At 43.2% G+C, this 17,432-nt stretch overlaps 1 protein-coding gene across 1 annotated transcript in view; it reads right to left on the bottom strand.

The window, feature by feature from the left end:
* Positions 1-17,432, bottom strand: part of ANKS1A (ankyrin repeat and sterile alpha motif domain containing 1A) — a 3,005,277-nt gene that overhangs the window by 143,946 nt on the left and 2,843,899 nt on the right. The window contains exon 26 of the mRNA XM_044076145.1: positions 691-861. Coding sequence (XP_043932080.1) covers positions 691-861 — 171 coding nt within the window. The remainder of the gene's footprint in view (positions 1-690; positions 862-17,432) is intronic.

Raw genomic sequence — 17,432 nt, 5'->3', positions numbered from 1 at the left:
GGGAAAGCCAGTTACCACAGCTCCAGCAACACTGGACTCGGTGAGTAAACCCAGCAATGAAAATGTATGCACTGGGTATCACGGGTACACAAGAGTGAGTGCACAACGTGGTCCAGCAATGTAGGCACGGCACTGCTTTTACTGATTGGGGGGGGGGGGGGTGTTAGGGCCAGCTTTTCTCAGAATGTCCATATTTTTGCCTCATATTTTTGGCCTTTGTCCTCCCATTATTTTAGGCTGTCTTCAGATTTCTTGCATGAAGATTTTGAGAGGTATGGTTAGGTCCATGATCTCAGTGTTTCACCTTCCTCTTCTAATGTCCTTGGCAGCTAGGAGACAGGATGAACAAATGTGACGAGAGGGCAAGGGCTTGATGGCCAATGGGATGGTAATGATTAAAAATAAGCTGCGGCAGCTGGGCATCCAGACTACTGCAGAGCTGAACTATCGTGAATTAAGTACCGTTTCACACCACTCTGACTCCATCTACAGGAGAACCACAAAAATGGTTACCGCTACACCCTTGTACTTCTAAAACCCAGTTTGAGAGGAAATCTGAAATGTGAAAATTTGATCCAGGCATGACTTCAATTTCTTTTTTTTTTTTTTTTGTCTCCTCCTTTAACAGTAGCAGGAAAGGAACATCCATTCGCTATGACAGTACAAAGTGTCCACTACATAAAAACTTACTGCTGATTTTCTCATGCTGCTCCTTGGTTTTGGCACTGGCTTGGAAGACTTGGTAGCTCCAGTCTCTCCTGTATGAACAGATGAAGCCTTGGACCTTTGTGCCTGCAATGCCAGCTGGTAGGCCACTTCAAATGCTTGTCCCAGTGTTAAAATTATTTCATATGTTAAATTCTGTGCAGGAAAAAGAAAATACTGTTAAATGCCAAGCTGAAAACTGATTAAAGTTTCTTTTCTGTAATACTGCAAATGTTAAACTCAGAACCAAGAAAGTAACTTTTATTTATAAAGTCTAAGTTTGAAACCTCTTAAGACATGTTCTTCCACAAAGCCATTAAAAATATACTAAGGCAGAACTACAGACAGAGCTCAAGTACAATTCAGCACACATTTTATTTACTCTGCTAGCTAGTCTGGGTGACTTTCCTATAAGACAGTACAATAGTACAATGCAGCTAGTGCAAATTTTTACTTCATATCACTTCTTTTCACAGAAACATTTCAAATTTAAAGGTAGCATTGTCGCCTCATAGCAAGACGTTGTCCTGTTCGATTCTCAGCTACAGCGTCTTCTGTGTGGAGGCATACGTGAATGGGGCATGCTTTCATTGAAGGTTGTGCATCAGGGCTCATAACCCGGTACGTAAAAATCTACTACCAATCATTAGCGGACTGGAGTTCCGCTGTGGCGACCCCTAACCGGGAAAAGCCAAAAGACACAAACAATCTCAAATTTAAAGCACAATGAGACAAGGTGCTTTAACGTGTAGCAGACAGGCTGAGGACAGATGAATGCTTCTTACAATTTAGTCATAAAAGCAGTTTATTAGACTAAAATGCTGCCAACTGTCTTGTAAAGGCAGTGGGCACTAATTATAACACGTGCTAAGAATTGTGAAATAAAAAACAAACCGTGCGTCATCTTTTTAAAATTCCTTAATACTGTACCCACAAGCCATTAAAGCACTAATCTACACTGACATTCCAAATCAGACAACAAATGAAAAATTAAACGGTTACACTACAAACCACCAGCGATATGATCATTTTACTTACTATTAGCAGGTTGGTTAAAATGTGTTACTTTATACTTAGAAAATATATGTCTGATGAATTAATGGTTCAGCATTATTTACCTTGGATTGCCAGTTTTAAAAAATTCTTAACACAGTTAAGTGTCATAAAACCTTTCCACTTGGAACAGCCAGGAACATGGAATTTGTAAGAGTCAAAATGAGGAACAACTGGATGAGGAACAGGAAATTTACACCGGGCCTGGTACCCATGTCCCTTATGGAAAGAAATACCTTATAAATGCCTGGCCCTCAATGTCCTATTTGGATGCAGGACATTATTATCCTTTTGGGAAAACTTGGCTAAGCTTAGAAAGGTCCCTTGGGTCATTAGCCAAGTAACAGTCTATGACTCTACGCCTCATAATGAGGTACACTACAGAGGAACCAGTAAAAATGGACATACAAATCCATGATCTGCATGGAGTTTAATGAGGCTTGCAGGGTGAACTCTGACCATATAACACAAATGATGAATCAGTCAAGAGATATGTAAAGGAAGGTAAGGCAAGATGACCACAACAGAGATCACAGCTGCTAAGCTGTTGACCCTCATTCAGTGCTTGCCAGTAGATCTTAAGGCATCATGGGCTGAGGTAAATCAGTTGTACAAGTTGATCAAACATGTGGGGAAAACAAAGGCGGCATTCAAAGTGTAGCAAGAGGGTGGTGACGATGACAACAGCTAGCTAGTGTAAAAATCTTAAAAACACTACGATCCAAATAAATTAATCACTACTGGGTGACAAAAAGACATTACTGGTTTTGTTTTCAACAATCCTCTTCACACAGACCCATAGTAAAACAGTGCACTGCATTCTCCATTCACAGTTTAAGTACTAAGATGCCAGGAATTAATTTGCACCTTAACGGTTTAGGTTTACGTCAACCTTTTGTAAGAAAAAAGTGCATGCCAAACATCAGATGCATGCTTCTAAATCACTTAGTGCAAGCAACTTATTACTACTCATTTCATTAATCGCTAATGTAATACTAATATGCATCTGTTAAGCACATCACAATTCCTATACAGAATATGTTAAATACTGCAGAGCTTCAACCCTATTTACATGTACAAGCAGGGCTTCAATTTACACTACTGGATACTTACCCACCATCTGATACCAATACTGAAATTCTTATCACTAAGCTACAACTAAATACTTGTAAGGCCATTGACATTATATGCTCATATCTTCCTCCAGGTAATAACATCACCTCCTTAGAAAATATCCTTAGCTGACTTTCCACTAACTATCCACAAGAAACCATTCTGCTAGTCGACTTTAATATAGACTGGAATACCTGTAATTCCGAGAACCCAACTAACCACCAAGGTATTTTGGGCCCTCTTCTATTCTCAATCTTTATAAACGATCTATCTATTAGTATCCCCCAAGCTATATCCATTCAATACGCAGAGGACACTACATTAATATCCTCTGCTACAGGGGCTTCTGGACTGCAGTCCCTCACCCAAAATGTCTTTGAGCTAGTAGAAGAATGTTTTTTACAGTATTGTCTCCTCCTTAACCCTAAAAAAGACTAAACTACTGCTGTTTACCGTTACACAAAAGTCCACCCCATTTGCCTTCACTATCAAATCTAAAAATGGCAGAGTTATATCTACTGATACTACTACTACTAAACTCCTAGGAGTAACTATTGACCACAACCTTAACTATGATACTCATATCAACACCACAGTAAAAACAGTTACCCGAAAACTAGGCTCCCTCTATAAAATTAAACCCTTCCCTACTCCCATTGCTAGAACTACTATTGCCCACACCCACCTTATCTCAACTCTCTTTTATGCCTCTCCTATATAAACAAATATATCTAAAAGCAACCTCAACAAGCTGGCAATCTGCTACAACAATGCTGCCAGATTTGCTACCAGCTCCCCTTTCAGAACCCACTACTGCCAAAATCTAAATCAACTTGGCTGGCTGGAATTGCATAATCAAATTCTATTTCACCAACTGATTATTACCCATAAAATCCAACCAGGTAACGCACCAATTCTCACAAGTCTAATCAGCCCATATAAAAATCTTACAAAACCTCCGCTCAGCAAATAAACTACTGGTATCTAGACAAACACCCAGCAATAAAGCATGAGATTCCCTTTTCTCTAACACTGTGGGTAAAACCTGGAACCCACTTCACAGTGAACTCACACCTCTTTCTTCAACTACACTATTTAAAAAGAAACTCAAATTATACCTAACAACCCACGGGCTATGTCCCTGTACTAACCCTGACAAATTTTTTTTCTCCCCCTGGTATCCTAGGCTATAGCACCATTTACTACTCACTTTATAGCCACTTTAAGACCCCTACATTCTACGTTGGACTTATTGTACCCAGGAAAAACTGCATGGACATCTCTCTGAGCTAATGCCTATCAACTAATTCGCCCTATTCTGTTTATAACTAGTCTGTTCTCCTGTTCCTTACTCATAACTTTGATTTGGGAATCCCCTACATTCTTCTGAATACTTTTTTCTTCTTGCAGTGTTTGCTTTAAAAAAAAAATTTCATCCAAAGGATGGGGGAATTAATCTAATTTGTTCTATTTTGACCTATCATGCATGCTAAAGTTACCATGTAACATCTGTTTTGTCAGACAAATTATCTGTAACTGTAGTTAAATGTTCTGTTTGTTAGTGTCTTTTATGTGGAGCTTTTCTCCCTGGGCCTCTACTGAAAATGGACATATATGCAAGTTAGACTAGCCCGGTCAACAAATGTAAAATAATAAAAAAAATAATAATAATAAAATAACCCCCAAAAGAGCACTGAGGGCAGAAACTGAAGAAAGTGCAATTGTGTACCATAACAGTAGATGTTCAAAAAGATCACTGTTGCAGTAGCCATTACAAAATGAGAGTAATTCCGTTAAGGATACTGAAAGTCAGAACAGTCTGCAAAGCTTCAGGTTCCTTTCTCTTGCACCATGCTTTTGGCTTTAGCATGACAGGATATGCAAGTAAAATAAGGGCGTATAGGTGTACCAACACTCAGAACTTTCTTACCCTTAGAAAGAGAGGTTGAAGCCTAATACTCTGACAAAGAGGAAAAGGATAACCAACCCAGCCATGGAAAGTGGGCTAGAACTGCAACAATAATCTATGCAAACCCAGCCATGGAAAGTGGGCAAGAACTGCAACAATAATCTATGCAAACCCAGCCATGGAAAGGGGGCTAGAACTGCAACAATAATCTATGCAAACCCAGCCATGGAAAGGGGGCTAGAACTGTAACAATAATCTATGCAAACCCAGCCATGGAAAGGGGGCTAGAACTGCAACAATAATCTATGCAAACCCAGCCATGGAAAGGGGGCTAGAACTGCAACAAAAATCTATGCAAACCCAGCCATGGAAAAAGGGCTAGAACTGTAACAATAATCTATGCAAACCCAGCCATGGAAAGGGGGCTAGAACTGCAACAATAATCTATGCAAACCCAGACATGGAAAGGGGGCTAGAACTGCAATAATAATCTATGCAAACCCAGCCATGGAAAGGGGGCTAGAACTGCAACAATAATCTATGCAAACCCAGCCATGGAAAGGGGGCGAGAACTGCAACAATAATCTATGCAAACCCAGCCATGGAAAGGGGGCTAGAACTGCAACAATAATCTATGCAAACCCAGACATGGAAAGGGGGCTAGAACTGCAACAATAATCTATGCAAACCCAGCCATGGAAAGGGGGCTAGAACTGCAACAATAATCTATGCAAACCCAGCCATGGAAAGGGGGCTAGAACTGTAACAATAATCTATGCAAACCCAGCCATGGAAAGGGGGCTAGAACTGCAACAATAATCTATGCAAAACCAGCCATGGAAAGGGGGCTAGAACTGCAACAATAATCTATGCAAACCCAGCCATGGAAAGGGAGCTAGAACTGCAACAATAATCTATGCAAACCCAGCCATGGAAAGGGGGCTAGAACTGCAACAATAATATATGCAAACCCAGCCATGGAAAGGGGGCTAGAACTGCAACAATAATCTATGCAAACCCAGCCATGGAAAGGGGGCTAGAACTGCAACAATAATCTATGCAAACCCAGCCATGGAAAGGGGGCTAGAACTGCAACAATAATCTGTGCAAACCCAGCCATAGAAAGGGGGCTAAAACTACAACAATAATCTATGCAAACCCAGCCTTGGAAAGGGGGCTAGAACTGCAATAATAAATCTATGCAAACCCAGCCATGGAAAGGGGGCTAGAACTGCAACAATAATCTATGCAAACCCAGCCATAGAAAGGGGGCTAGAACTGCAATAATAATCTATGCAAACCCAGCCATGGAAAGTTGGCTAGAACTGCAACAATAATCTATGCAAGCCCAGCCATGGAAAGGGGGCTAGAACTGCAACAATAATCTATGCAAACCCAGCCATGGAAAGGGGCTAGAACTGCAACAATATTCTATGCAAACCCAGCCATGGAAAGGGGGCTAGAACTGCAACAATAATCTATGCAAACCCAGCCATGGAAAGGGGGCTAGAACTGCAACAATAATCTATGCAAACCCAGCCATGGAAAGGGGGTTAGAACTGCAACAGTAATCTATGCAAACCCAGCCATGGAAAGGGGGCTAGAACTGCAACAATAATCTATGCAAACCCAGCCATGGAACTGGGCTAGAGAACTGCAACAATAATCTATGCAAACCCAGCCATGGAAAGGGGGTTAGAACTGCAACAGTAATCTATGCAAACCCAGCCATGGAAAGGGGGCTAGAACTGCAACAATAATCTATGCAAACTCAGCCATGGAAAGGGGGCTAGAGAACTGCAACAATAATCAATGCAAAATCAGTCATAGAAAGGAGGCTAGAACTGCAAAAATAATCTATGCAAACCCAACCATGGAAAGGGGGCTAGAACTGCAAGAATAATCTATGCAAACCCAGCCATGGAAAGGGGGCTAGAACTGCAACAATAATCTATGCAAACCCAGCCATGGAAAGGGGGCTAGAACTGCAACAATAATCTATGCAAACCCAGCCATGGAAAGGGGGCTAGAACTGCAACAATAATCTATGCAAACCGAGCCATGGAAAGGGGGCTAGAACTGCAACAATAATCTATGCAAACCCAGCCATGGAAAGGGAGCTAGAACTGCAACAATAATCTATGCAAACCCAGCCATGGAAAGGGGGCTAGAACTGCGACAATAATCTATGCAAACCCAGCCATGGAAAGGGGGCTAGAACTGCAACAATAATCTATGCAAACCCAGCCATGGAAAAGGGGCTAGAACTGCAACAATAATCTATGCAAACCCAGCCATGGAAAGGGGGCTAGAACTGCAACAATAATCTATGCAAACCCAGCCATGGAAAGGGGGCTAGAACTGCAACAATAATCTATGCAAACCCAGCCATGGAAAGGGGCTAGAACTGCAACAATATTCTATGCAAACCCAGCCATGGAAAGGGGGCTAGAACTGCAACAATAATCTATGCAAACCCAGCCATGGAAAGGGGGCTAGAACTGCAACAATAATCTATGCAAACCCAGCCATGGAAAGGGGGTTAGAACTGCAACAGTAATCTATGCAAACCCAGCCATGGAACTGGGCTAGAGAACTGCAACAATAATCTATGCAAACCCAGCCATGGAAAGGGGGTTAGAACTGCAACAGTAATCTATGCAAACCCAGCCATGGAAAGGGGGCTAGAACTGCAACAATAATCTATGCAAACTCAGCCATGGAAAGGGGGCTAGAGAACTGCAACAATAATCAATGCAAAATCAGTCATAGAAAGGAGGCTAGAACTGCAAAAATAATCTATGCAAACCCAACCATGGAAAGGGGGCTAGAACTGCAAGAATAATCTATGCAAACCCAGCCATGGAAAGGGGGCTAGAACTGCAACAATAATCTATGCAAACCCAGCCATGGAAAGGGGGCTAGAACTGCAACAATAATCTATGCAAACCCAGCCATGGAAAGGGGGCTAGAACTGCAACAATAATCTATGCAAACCGAGCCATGGAAAGGGGGCTAGAACTGCAAGAATAATCTATGCAAACCCAGCCATGGAAAGGGAGCTAGAACTGCAACAATAATCTATGCAAATCCAGCCATGGAAAGGGGGCTAGAACTGCAACAATAATCTATGCAAACCCAGCCATGGAAAGGGGGCTAGAACTGCAACAATAATCTATGCAAACCCAGCCATGGAAAGGGGGCTAGAACTGCAACAATAATCTATGCAAACCCAGCCATGGAAAGGGGGCTAGAACTGCAACAATAATCTATGCAAACCCAGCCATGGAAAGGGGGCTAGAACTGCAACAATAATCTATGCAAACCCAGCCATGGAAAGGGGCTAGAACTGCAACAATATTCTATGCAAACCCAGCCATGGAAAGGGGGCTAGAACTGCAACAATAATCTATGCAAACCCAGCCATGGAAAGGGGGCTAGAACTGCAACAATAATCTATGCAAACCCAGCCATGGAAAGGGGTTAGAACTGCAACAGTAATCTATGCAAACCCAGCCATGGAAAGGGGGCTAGAACTGCAACAATAATCTATGCAAACCCAGCCATGGAACTGGGCTAGAGAACTGCAACAATAATCTATGCAAACCCAGCCATGGAAAGGGGTTAGAACTGCAACAGTAATCTATGCAAACCCAGCCATGGAAAGGGGGCTAGAACTGCAACAATAATCTATGCAAACTCAGCCATGGAAAGGGGCTAGAGAACTGCAACAATAATCAATGCAAAATCAGTCATAGAAAGGAGGCTAGAACTGCAAAAATAATCTATGCAAACCCAACCATGGAAAGGGGGCTAGAACTGCAAGAATAATCTATGCAAACCCAGCCATGGAAAGGGGGCTAGAACTGCAACAATAATCTATGCAAACCCAGCCATGGAAAGGGGGCTAGAACTGCAACAATAATCTATGCAAACCCAGCCATGGAAAGGGGGCTAGAACTGCAACAATAATCTATGCAAACCGAGCCATGGAAAGGGGGCTAGAACTGCAACAATAATCTATGCAAACCCAGCCATGGAAAGGGAGCTAGAACTGCAACAATAATCTATGCAAATCCAGCCATGGAAAGGGGGCTAGAACTGCAACAATAATCTATGCAAACCCAGCCATGGAAAGGGGCTAGAACTGCAACAATAATCTATGCAAACCCAGCCATGGAAAGGGGCTAGAACTGCAACAATAATCTATGCAAACCCAGCCATGGAAAGGGGGCTAGAACTGCAACAATAATCTATGCAAACCCAGCCATGGAAAGGGGGCTAGAACTGCAACAATAATCTATGCAAACCCAGCCATGGAAAGGGGCTAGAACTGCAACAATATTCTATGCAAACCCAGCCATGGAAAGGGGCTAGAACTGGAACAATGATCTATGCCAACCCAGCCATGGGACAGGGGCTAGAACTGCAACAATAATCTATGCAAACCCAGCCATGGAAAGGGGGCTAGAACTGCAACAATAATCTATGCAAACCCAGCCATGGAAAGGGGGCTAGAACTGCAACAATAATCTATGCAAACCGAGCCATGGAAAGGGGGCTAGAACTGCAACAATAATCTATGCAAACCCAGCCATGGAAAGGGAGCTAGAACTGCAACAATAATCTATGCAAATCCAGCCATGGAAAGGGGGCTAGAACTGCAACAATAATCTATGCAAACCCAGCCATGGAAAGGGGGCTAGAACTGTAACAATAATCTATGCAAACCCAGCCATGGAAAGGGGGCTAGAACTGCAACAATAATCTATGCAAACCCAGCCATGGAAAGGGGGCTAGAACTGCAACAATAATCTATGCAAATCCAGCCATGGAAAGGGAGCTAGAACTGCAACAATAATCTATGCAAACCCAGCCATGGAAAGGGAGCTAGAACTGCAACAATAATCTATGCAAACCCAGCCATGGAAAGGGGGCTAGAACTGCAACAATAATCTATGCAAACCCAGCCATGGAAAGGGGGCTAGAACTGCAACAATAATCTATGCAAACCCAGCCATGGAAAAGGGGCTAGAACTGCAACAATAATCTATGCAAACCCAGCCATGGAAAGGGGCTAGAACTGCAACAATAATCTATGCAAACCCAGCCATGGAAAGGGGGCTAGAACTGCAACAATAATCTATGCAAACCCAGCCATGGAAAGGGGGCTAGAACTGCAACAATAATCTATGCAAACCCAGCCATGGAAAGGGGGTTAGAACTGCAACCGTAATCTATGCAAACCCAGCCATGGAAAGGGGGCTAGAACTGCAACAATAATCTATGCAAACCCAGCCATGGAAAGGGGGCTAGAGAACTGTAACAATAATCAATGCAAAATCAGTCATAGAAAGGAGGCTAGAACTGCAAAAATAATCTATGCAAACCCAACCATGGAAAGGGGGCTAGAACTGTAACAATAATCTATGCAAACCCAGCCATAGAAAGGGGGCTAGAATTGCAAAAATAATCTATGCAAACCCAGCCATGGAAAGGGGACTAGAGAACTGCAACAATAATCTATGCAAACCCAGCCATGGAAAGGGGCTAGAACTGCAACAATAATCTATGCAAACCCAGCCATGGAAAGGGGGCTAGAACTGCAACAATAATCTATGCAAACCCAGCCATGGAAAGGGGGCTAGAACTGCAACAATAATCTATGCATAGCTTCAAAGGTAAGTACTAGGCTTGTTGCCCTTGAGGGGCCATTTTGTGTTACACTGGCCTTACCCATCCCATGGGGGATAATTATATGTTACCCCTAATAAGTCAAACTGCAATCATTTCAAAATTAACTAGGCATCTGTGGTGTCCATTTTCATTCTTCCTCAACACATGGGTTCAGATCCGACTCACCTGCATACTCACGACTCCAGATCCAACTCTCCAGCTCCTCCCTCTATCCGTAATGCCTCAGCCCATCCCGAATACCTTAGATTGGGTTTGTTGCCATAAGTACCCTATAGCTAGGCATAAACATGAATAAGTGACAGAAAAAAGAAGGGGCTCAAACCTGGAATTTTAAGTTCCAATTATTGACCAACAGGTTTCTCCAGAAGATTTAAGGATGGGGGATGGCTAGGAGTGAAGTTTAGGAATAATAAAACTGGACAACGCAGCTGCCTAGTTATGGTGAGTATATAACTTTTAAATTCAATGTCCTTTTCATTCTTCCTCAACACATGGAACAGAGTCCCCAGCTACATTGCTCTTGGGTGGTCCTCATGGAATGATACTCTGGAGTACCACAGAGCCAAAGGCGGCTCTACTTCTAGATATAAGGTCCAATTTGTAATGAGTAACAGGGTAGGAACAGTGGACTATGTGGCAGCTGCACAAGTATCAACAGACGTTCATAAGCAACAAGCAGATGAACTAGCCATAGATCTAGCTGAGTGAGCTTTGGGTGGTATAGGTAGAGAAATGCCTTGCTGAGAACAGACCCAAGAAATCCAATCAATCAGTGATCCATTTTGCTAAGGTAACTTTATAAACTGCAAAACCCATTCTGTTTGGTATAAAGGAAACAAATAACTGATCTGAATTTCTTATTTGCTTTGTTCTGTGTAAATAAAAATGCAATTGTCTGTGCAAATCAAGAAGATGTAGCATATACCCTCCTTTGTTTGAAAAATGTAGAAAGAAAACCGTTAAATGAATGGACTTGTTACTGCTTGATCAGAAACTACTTTAGGTAAAAAAGAAGGGTTAGTTAGTTCATAAGCTAACCCTGTCTTGTGAAATACAATGCAATGGATGTTTGAAGCACGAGCCTGGAGTTCAGAAATTTGCCTTGCAGAAGTAATAGCTACTAAGAAAACTATTTTCTATGAAAGAAATTTCAGGACATTTTTTGCTGAAGGTTCAAAATGGTTTCTGAGTTAGACCTTGCAACACAACGGTCAGATCCCAGGGAGGTGAAAGAACTTTTATTGGTGGTCTAAGGAGGAAAATACCTTTTAGAAATGCTTTGCATAACTTGGAAGAAGCCAAGAAATAATTTTACCTCCTGTATGAAAACTGCAAATGGCTGTTAACTGCAGTTTAATTGCAGAAAAACTAGCTGCTGGTTTAAAAAGAGTAGTCAAAAATTTGAATATAGCAGAAATGCCCAAAGTGAGAATCTTTTCCACTTGCTCTTATAAACTTTCTTGGTGCAGTCTTTTTTGCAGGGACAGAATTAAGGAACGCAATGGGGAAGAAAGCCTGGGCTGTCTGACTATTGACGGAAGTGGAGAAACCATGAGATTAGCTTGAGGGACTGAATATTGGGATGGATGATTCCTGAGGGGTGTGAAAGGAGATCTGGAAAATAGTTCCAGTATCCATGGAGGATAACAAAGGAGAGAACATAAGAAGGGGAACCTTATCTGTCAAGGCCAGAAGGGGGCAATGAGGATGACTGAGCTCTCTTCTGCCCGTTTGCTTTCTGTAGAAATTTCGGGATCAAGGGGAGAGGGGGATAAGCGTAAAGGAGACAGGAGGAGCCAAACGTTGATTACAGTATCTCTTGGTAACTCCCCCTGAGGGAGGATCAATGCGAAATACCGGTTTACTTGTTGTTATGGGGGGGGGGGGAGCAAAAAGGTCACAGTAAGGTTGGCCCCAACAACAAAAAAATTGGGACACCACTCTTGCGGCATCAAAATGGATCTGCTTAATTTGTCCACTAAAACAACTTTAAATACAAAGGAACTCTCTTATTAAACAAATATAGGTGAGTACTTTCACAGAGGAACCACAATATTTATTAGAATGTTTTGCTTTTTTACAGTTTTTATTATTAAATTTGAATGCTGTTAATCCTCAGCTTCTGTGATCATATATATATAGGTACTGGTATTATTGATGCTACCTGGCTTGCATACTTGATTTGATTTATTTATTGTTTACATAGTTTGCGCATCTCTCTGTCAGCTCTTTAAATAAAGTTTAGAGATCGGGGCCTCTGTACTGATCTTGGTTATTAATGACAAGAGGCTAGATCGTTGGTTTTGGTTTGATTGACTAGTTTTAGTCATATGATCATAAAAAGTTACTAGGCTACTGGCCCTGAGGCCCTTACAAGCCTAGCTAAGAATTTAGCCCGTGATCCAACAAGTCAGCACCCTATGCCACTGTCCAGCAGGGGCACAAGTGGAATCCCAGGGGTGTAGTCTCTCTTCCCCATCCAATTATCCAGGTTGTGCTTAAAAAGGGTTAATGAGTTTAAGATGTTAACCTGCCCTCCTATGTATTCAAACCTTGCACCTACTGCACATGAAGCTGGAACTCTACCCATTTAGCTACGTGGATAAATAATCATCCCTGCCAAGTCTCCAACCCAGGCCCCTGTGAACTACAGCCTACTGCACTAACCCACTAGGCCACACAGTTCAGTCATGTGAGTGGTACACGGTTTTAGCAGTTGGGTTTTTACTGTTCTGGGGAATCATTGCCTTTTTGCATTTGCAGTTTCTTTAACATTTTTTTGGAAGGAACTAGTCATGTGTCTGCTCTGTGTTTTGAAGCATTTTGGCCAGGACTGCTCTCATCTCTAGTACACTAATATGCAGTTTGGTCTCTTGGGGGACCATGTGCCTTGGACTGTCCTTCCCAGGAAATGATCCCCTCCACCCTGGAGGTGTCCGTAGTCACTGTGGCCACTGGGGGCAGTAGAACAACAGGTTGGCCTAGGTGAATGACCTCTAAATGAATCAACCAGAGGATGTTTCATTTGGAAATTGGAGTACGTCTGATTGGAAAGGACAGGGGATGTCGAAGAATGGACCACTGAACAACTAAAATCCATTGAAAAACATGCATAAAATATTGAGCCAAGGCAAGCAAAACAATGGCTGCTGCCATGGATCCTAACACTTGAAGAACTAACCTAGCTGAAGGAGATGGGTGGGAAATAATCTGATGGACTTGAGACCTGAGCGTGGATACACGATGAATTGGTAGTGAAGCTATTTGTGCTGTCCTGTCCAGATGTGCACCAATGAACTCCAGACTCTGGACTGGTATCAAGTTTGATTTGGTATAATTTACTGCTATCCCAAATGACTGGCAAATCTAGGGCAAATAGTCCCTGGACTGTAGAAGTAGATGCCTGGAAGGAGCGGTTAGGAGCCAGTCGCCCAGATATGGAAACCCTTGGAATTCTTCGAATCTCAAGTGAGCTGCCACCACTGCCATGCATTTGGTAAATACCCTGGGGGCTGTGGTGAATCCAAAGGGCAGGGCTCTGAACTGGTAATGGCTGCCTCCCAGCTGAAAGTGTAAGTGTCTCCTGCATCACCTGCTTATTTTGATGCAACACTATGCGTCCTAAAGATCTATGGAGCACATCCAATAGTCCTTGCAAAGAAATGGCAGAATGGACTGAACTGTGACCATTTGAAACTTTGAATTTTTTTACATACTGATTCAGTTTGCCCAGATCCAGAATTGGTCTGAGGTCCTCTGTCTTCTAGAGCAATAAAAAGAAACGCAAGTTCCAAATCCTATTTGGTCTGGTGTGACCTTCTGGATGACTCTCTTGTATAAAAGCTTTTGAATTTCTGGTGCTGCTGCTTTCTTCTGAATCAGTGGGGAGCTTTTTCTTTTTGCCAATAGAAAGTTGGAAAAACGGAATGGAATAACCTCTGGATATTATTCTTAGCACCAAGGAATCATCTCTTACATTTGCCCAGGCATCCAGGTGCAAGGATAATCGTCCACAACTGGCTCCAGAGTTGGACAGAGTTGGATAGCACTTCAGGAGTGCTGGAAGGGTTTGTCCAGAAAGGAATCATGGAAACCCTGGGTCTGAGGGCCTCCTCTGCCTCTAGGATGACATCTCCCATTGAAACTTCCTCTTCTGCCTCTGAAGGAGCTGTCCCAAGTGAATTTTGGAAAGGTCCCTGAGATTTCCGAAACCACACTGCCTTACCACCTCTGACTCCTGAAGGTCAACTGAGGGGTAGAAAACTTGATTCCCAAGGCAGATAGAGTGTCTTTCCTTCTTGCTCACTGTAGATAAGTGTCTCTTTCACTAATGGAACTGATACACCATTGAAGGCAGCTTTGATGAAGGGCATCTTAAAAGGCTCCACAAAGTTGCATAGTCTCATCCAGGAAGGTCTTCCTATGACAATGCCTGACCTGGCAGTTCCTGAGGTGCCTTCAGCTGTGTGTGAGATCAACCTCATTGAAGCATTGGAAACTGTCACTAGACTGGTCAACTGAGGGGATGTTCCCTTGAAATCCTCTGGAGACATGGACTCAAAGAGTATTAGATGGCTCCTTGGTAAAATCTCTCTGTAGCCTCGTGAAGTGTGCCAGGTAATTAAGAGACCTCAAGGCGAGGGTCACTGAGGCAAAGAATGACTTTCCTAATACATCAAGTACCACAGACTCCCTGTTTGGTGGCGGATGGAAGAGCTCTGTTTTGCTAGCTCTTTCTTAGTGGCTGCCACCACCACCACAGCATCTACTGGGTCTCCTTTGCTCCAGTGGGTCTATCTTTGGGGGGATAGAAACATTTACCAGGTCTCTTTGGAATGGGCTCAATTGTATCTGGCTACTTCCATGCTGGCGGGAAACAAACAATTAGCTTATCTACAGGGGGGGTAACCCAAGATGTAGATAGGCCAGAACCAAAAGCTTCCTAAAATACCGATTCCTCTGGAGAGGGATTTTCGGAAGACCAATCACCCTTCTATCTGAGAATAGATAATATGTCTCCAAAGGATATATCATCTGGTGATCTGGAGGACCCTTCTCCTTCACTGAAATTAGTATCCTCCAAGACAGACTCCAAAGGGGAATCTATGTGCCCCCTCTTGCACATTCGCTTCAGATGGATCTCCTCTGGGGGATGTTCAAGGGAGGCATCCAAAGACATGGGGGGTTCCTCTACAGGAACTGCTTGGAAACTAGTTAACTGGCTGCTCCTATGGTGTAGGCCTGATCAACTCAGAACTTGGAACCAACGATCCAAAGAATGAGAAGGTGGTTCTCTAGAGAGAGAGAAATCCTTTTCCACGATCTCCCAGAGAAGCCGTGATCAGCTGCACCGGAGCCGAATCTTCCAGTACAAGCAGATCATGATTCCTCTTGGATCCGTGCCTCGAAGATGGAAATGGACCCGAAACGTCCAGGGTCGAAGTTTTGACGGGCAGGGACAGATAACTTCGTAGTTGATCCTGGATCCACTGAGCCAACACCCACACTTCGACTCAGAGACCTGTTCCGATCCGAAGGCATCAGAGTGGAACTAGTCAGGGATGCCCTCGGAGCTGAAGAAGATATCTTCTTTGGATCTGACTCTGGACCTATCTGGGTTTTCGAATGCTGGGGCTCAGAAACAGTGGGACGGATGAGAGACGGAGAGAGGATAGTATGAGAAACTGGGTTTAGCACATATTTTGGTATGTGAGCTCTACCACAGGTGCCAAGCTTCGGATCCAATGTAGGTGCAATAAGGCTAGCCAGTACAATTATTGGATCTGAATATTTTGGATCTGATGATTTCAGATTCAAAGATGGGATCTCTGGATCTGTAGGGTCATACACGGTTACTAGGGTATCGGCCCTAGAGCCTTTATAAGCCTAGCCATGTTAAAGCCGGGTTGCCCCAATTGTCCTTGGTTAGATGGATGTACTTCACAGATCAGCACCGACTACCCCTGTCCATGAGGGACATGGGTGCTACCCCTGGAATGAATTTGCAATCACCCATCCATTTGTCCAGGTTGAACTTGACTATGGTCATTGAGGAGCTCTGCTTCACATGAATTGGAAGTTTATTCCACAGTGGTGGCAATCTCTGGGAGACATACCTGTCTCTCCAGCATGTTCTGTTAATGTCACTGGTAAGGTTGCGATCCCTAGAGCAAGTGGCTCTAGTGTCACTTGATTTGTGGATGTGGAACATTTCCATCAGGTCAGGGTTAGAGACTGCCCAGTATGCCAGGCACAAGTCGCCTCTCAGTATACACAGTACCATGACAGGGTTTTCAGTCTATGCATGTAGGTCATGGTTTGGAGGCCCTATATCTTCTTAGTGAGAAACCTCTGTGGTCTCCCCAGTTGCTGGAGGTTTCTGGTGAAATACATGGAGAAGGAAGCATTGAACTCTATTAATGGTCTGATTAGGGTTGAGTAAAGAGGTGTTATAACATCTTAGGCAATGCCCTTACTTATGAGATGCACAACGTAGAAGTCTTTCCTTACCACTGTGGAAACCTGGTAGTCAAAGTTCAGACTGCTGTGTTCCCAGATCTCACACCACTGGGTTTGAACTTTGAGGGATGCTGTCAATATTGTAATTGGGGGAATTCCACTTTGCCAAATGGGATAACGGATCACTTTTTTGCGTTTAGTTTTAGACCGTGAGTTTGGTACCAATCATTTGTTTGTGTTAGCCCCTCCTGCAATACGTTAATATCACTGGGGTCTCAATGATTGTGTCTAGTTTACAATCATCAGTGAACTTAGTGAGCCAAAGGCTGTCTACTTTAGCCTGGACTTCTGAGAAATAAATTCCAAATAGTAAAGGGCCCAGTACGGATCCTTGTATTACCCAATTGGTGAAAGGTCTACTGGTAGAGGTGGAGTCACCAACTCTGAAAGTATTTGTTCTGTTGGTGAGCCAATTAGCTACCCATCTAGTGTTGCA

This window comes from Protopterus annectens, chromosome 7.part0, assembly GCF_019279795.1.
Source record: "Protopterus annectens isolate FY-2018-M chromosome 7.part0, PAN1.0, whole genome shotgun sequence".
Taxonomy (NCBI): Eukaryota; Metazoa; Chordata; order Ceratodontiformes; family Protopteridae; genus Protopterus; species Protopterus annectens.
This window is presented reverse-complemented; position numbering and strand designations above follow the sequence as displayed.